The sequence below is a fragment of the Sinocyclocheilus anshuiensis genome, unplaced genomic scaffold (assembly GCF_001515605.1).
Source record: "Sinocyclocheilus anshuiensis isolate Anshui unplaced genomic scaffold, SAMN03320099.WGS_v1.1 scaffold2066, whole genome shotgun sequence".
Lineage (NCBI taxonomy): Eukaryota > Metazoa > Chordata > Actinopteri > Cypriniformes > Cyprinidae > Sinocyclocheilus > Sinocyclocheilus anshuiensis.
Window position 1 is genome coordinate 1 of NW_015558697.1, and position 4,614 is coordinate 4,614.

General features: G+C 35.5%; 1 protein-coding gene across 1 annotated transcript in view; it reads right to left on the bottom strand.

Annotated features, from left to right (window-relative positions):
* Nucleotides 1-2,381: 2,381 nt before the first annotated feature.
* The window catches only part of LOC107681421 (BCL2/adenovirus E1B 19 kDa protein-interacting protein 2-like), a gene marked incomplete at its 3' end in the record, with an annotated part of 8,769 nt that continues 6,536 nt past the window's right edge, over nt 2,382-4,614 (bottom strand). The window contains exons 8-9 of the mRNA XM_016477719.1: nt 2,571-2,657; nt 2,382-2,466 (exon numbers count right to left, since the gene is read on the bottom strand). Of these exons, the coding sequence (XP_016333205.1) occupies nt 2,382-2,466; nt 2,571-2,657 (172 nt within the window). The remainder of the gene's footprint in view (nt 2,467-2,570; nt 2,658-4,614) is intronic.

Here is a 4,614-nt window from a genome sequence, read left to right on the forward strand (position 1 = left end):
AATAATGTTCTTTTTAGCAACATCATATGACCCCTTTAAACAGGATTTTCTTATTACTGTAAATATGTCCAGGACTTTTAGTGAGGGCTGTTCCTTGACTTGGTGTTTTGTTTTTCTTGCCATGCATGTTTGTACAAACATAAGCCTTAAATTTATGGGCGAAGAAATCAAAGCTGATCCCTAAAGCATGTTTTAACATCTACTGTTACAGTCATTAGTAAAGCAGCTCATGGAACACTACATGAAAGTTGCGCAAGACAACTACAAAAACAAACAATGGACCTTTGGCACAAAGATTATTTAGGTCTCAGACCGGTACAGAGCACATTGCATTTTAATTTCCTTTTTCTCACAATGGCTTGAAAAACAGTAAAATAGGCCGTCAGGGACTGATTGTGTCCACGTTTTGAAATATTTCAGTTGCTTACATTTACTGAACATACCTCATTTTGAACAGGGTGTTATAGTATCCAGAAAACAAAAATTAAATATATATATAATTTTTTTTACTTTAAACTCTAATGCAAAGATTTATTTTTGTGGCAACAATTCAATAGATGCATGTGGAAATCAGTTCCGTTAAAGTACATTTAAGTTAAATTACCATTCTGTAGTTCATTCAAGTGAATTATTCGCTTCGATAAACCCAACAAGCACTTTAATTTCTACTAAACGTTGTTGACTTGCATAACCCATCATCTGGCACATACAGCATTACAACAGGAATCTGTTACTTAACCTTCCAGTAGTTCTCGCTCTGTTCCTGTTTGTGATTTCAATGCATAAAGAAAAATGTTTCACCTCTCAGCTACCTCACTTCCTCCCTCTGCCAGAGCTGGTTTCCTGAAAGGCTCCATGGCGACTCCCAAAAAAAAAAAAAAAACTCCCACTATTTCCTCATTACAATTAACAGTGAAATCACAATATAAAATCACAACAGGTGTTTAATATCACCCTTTATTTCCTTAAATATCATAGAAAAGACATGTAGTATGTGCAGTTTAAAAGCTCAGGTTGTTCAAGTGTGGCCTTGTATAAATATTTGCACACAGGAGTCTATTAAATGAAAGCACATTCAATGGGCCACTTTACAGACAGCAGCAGCAGCTGAATATTAGAGAACATTTCCCAAGAAGAAAACCATGCAGGCACGATTATATATGTAACAAGTACAGTATAAACTGACCAATGCGGCTTCTTAGAGCAATATTACACACACAGATTTGTTTGTAATAGCTCTGATTTGATTGCATTAAAAGTTTGAGCATTTGTGCTAAAAACATTCACACGTGATTAAATGCTCAAGTACAGTGCATTTTACAGAATATATAAAAACAGTCAATACCACTTTACAAGACTTGTTTAAAAAAGCCAGATAGTAGTTTGAAGAGTTTAAACCATATACATATGATAGTTCATACAGGTTTCAGATAACATGCATACGACAAGATTTTGTAACCATGTAGTGCAAATATTAAAACTAATATTTATCCTAATTTGAGTATGTTCACCACAAATACAAAAGGAAATGTTATTGGTATTTCTCGTGCCTTAATAGAATAGGTTCTATGAAGAGTGAAGGGTGTATTGTCATTTTCTACAGTCTGGGAAACATGTTTGTCTGTTTTTGTGTAACAGGCTTTCATGTTGCTCACAGACCTCTCCTGACCCACCTTACAGCATGACACAGCGGCGTCTCTCTGAAGGACAACACTGTCTTTTTGTATTCCATCAAAGATTCGTCTGGTAGGAAGCTGTTTTTCTGTCATTAGGGCATTTGCCCTCAAGCTTGACCTTTAACCTCAGCCTGCCAGCTCCAATTCCCACAAGCATGTCACCCCAGTGTGAAGTCTATACAGTATGTACACCTCTGCTCTCTTCCCATCAGACACCTTCACCTGTTCATCTGCTCGTCATACCTGCAGAGCAAAACAAATCATCTCCATCACTTTCACTGGTAGTGAAAACAATTAAGATAAGATACTTTTTGATATCAATTATTTACAGAAAAAGCTGTTGTAGGAATAACAAGGTAATTATACTAGTTAGATTCAAACATCACTTTCACTGGAATCTATTTTTTCATTTATTTGAAACAATAAAGAATTACATTTATTGATAATATTGATTTATAAAATACACATTTGATGATACATTTGGTGTAAATTATTTTACATTATTATAAAAATAGGGAGAAATGTGGTCAAGAAATTATACACGTCACATTCACTGTTATAATTGTTTGTTAATTTATTTAAAATAATAATAAAATTACATTTATTCAAGAAATCTTTTAATTAAAATGAACACATTTTATGAATAGATTTTAAATGTAATATATTTTTTTAAATGTAACAGATGTATTCATTAAATGTATTTATTGGGATTTGCAGCTGGGCCACAGGAACAAACTCGGCCAGTTCTTGCAAGCTGTGGATGAAGCGCATCTTCCTGCTGAATTTCTCACTTCAAGAGAGAAAGACATGGGTCAGACTGAGGGCTTTAGGTATTAATAATGTTTATGGCCTTTTTTAGCTCTGTTTGCTAAACTAATGATCATCTGTGCTCACCTGATGAAGGGTTTGATGACAGTGATTAACGCTCTCACGTACCAGGCCGGGTGAACCACGAAAAGGCCTTTCAAGTCTTTCTTTAACCTTCAGAAAAGAAAATAGATTTAATACCTCAATCAGAAAAGCAAAGGCAAATGTATTAGAACTTAAAACTATTTTTGGTTCCAATAACTGGTCCAGTAACTCTCCCACTGGAGAAGCACGATGCCAGCAGAACATGACGACACAAGGGAGCAATCGCTGACTGGCACCAGCACCACCCTGACCCGTGTGAAACCATGAGAGGCAGGGCGTTGAATCATGGGACACAGACAGGCAGAAACTTGGAGACGACATTTGTTTACGACATATTTCACTGGTGTCCTAGCCCAAAAATCATCCACAAACTTAACCATTTATATTTAGTTTCTTTTATATATCATTTAAGTGTTAGGGGTTATAAGGCTCAAATACATTACTCTGAATGCTACATAAAGTGCTACTTCTGATCTACAGTGGGGTCCAAAAGTCTGAGACTGTCAGTAAAAACCTTTTTATTTTGCATTTTAAATTAAGTTACATTAAATTCGACAATTTAATTACAAATAAATACATATTCTAACTTGAAAGATTTTTTAAACATTCAAATTTAAGTGAATTATTTGCTTTATCCCCCTTTTTTGCTTTAAATATTTGAAAAAGTTCATCTTTGTATTTCAATGGAAGCAATATGGAAACAAATATTCACTTTTTTGATATTTGATCAATATTGTGTGTTCATATTTATTGGCATTTTTGTTTAAATACAAAATGCTCAATGTTTATTTCAATTCGATTTAGAATAGGATCTCAGTGTTTGCACTGAAACTGGAGAAAGTAGCTAAAATGCCTTCATCACAGGATTTTCCCTTTAGATTCACTGGTATTTCGAATGAATCCTATCAGTTCATTTTCCTCCTCGCAGTTCCTTTTTGATTGTGCGACGTCATGCTTGGTGTTTTTTCTGTTGTTTTCTGTTGCCGTCTGTACAGTCAGCAGCTTATGAGTGATCTCAGAGGAAACTTCATGCAGTGACGCAACGGAGTCAGTAGGAATGACAAATCAGGCTTTCAAGAGCATCCCACACTCCTTAGTTCCTCATTTCCCAAACTGATCTTACATGATAAGATGACCTTCAATTTCCTGAGTATACAAAATCCTCACATAAAACATTTATGAGACTGACCTTCACCTGGAAGATGAGCCGTTAGATAGCTACGCCATAACATAGGGAAATCAAACAAGAATTTACCATTTTAATTCTTTGGTTCGTCGATAACCACAAAACAGACCATTTCAGAATCCTGTCCTGATCCTAATCGCCCCATCGGGTTTATTTTGGGATAATGACTGGCTGGCTGTACATAACCAAAAATTACTAGAGAAGTAGCCTACGTAGAGATTTTGTAAATAACATTGGCGCCCATTGAGAACAGTCACACTGGCCTTGGAGAGCCGACACTAGAGTTTTAAACCTTAAAGAACTAATCCGCAATGAAGTATGCAATCTAAACATGTCTAAATATAGCAACAACAACAAGAAAACATGACAGCTGAGAACAGGTCAAGGGTTATCTGAGGAATGTCTGGAAGAACCGATAACATGGCCTTCTTTGTATGAGTCCACAGCATTCCTATCATATTTCATAAGAGGGGCATTAAGAAAGAGAGAGTGGAGGTGGGTTCTTCTCATGTTCGACACAAACTAAACTAAAGGAACACGAAGACTGTCACAGGCAGAGCTTAGACACACACGCCCTCTTCTGGAACTGATGGAAACCGCCACTGTAGTTTCATGAGAAATCAAAGTAGTTTTGTCGCTTTTTTTAGTGCATGTGTTTTTGTCTACACTAATGTTCAAAAATTCAGCAAAAACAGAAATATTGTGAAATATTATTACAATATACATTTTTAATATATTTTCAAATGTTATTTATTTCTGTGATGGTAAAGTTGAATTTTCAGCAGTCATTACTCCAGTCTTCAGTGTCACATGAACCTTCAGAAATCATTCTAATATGCT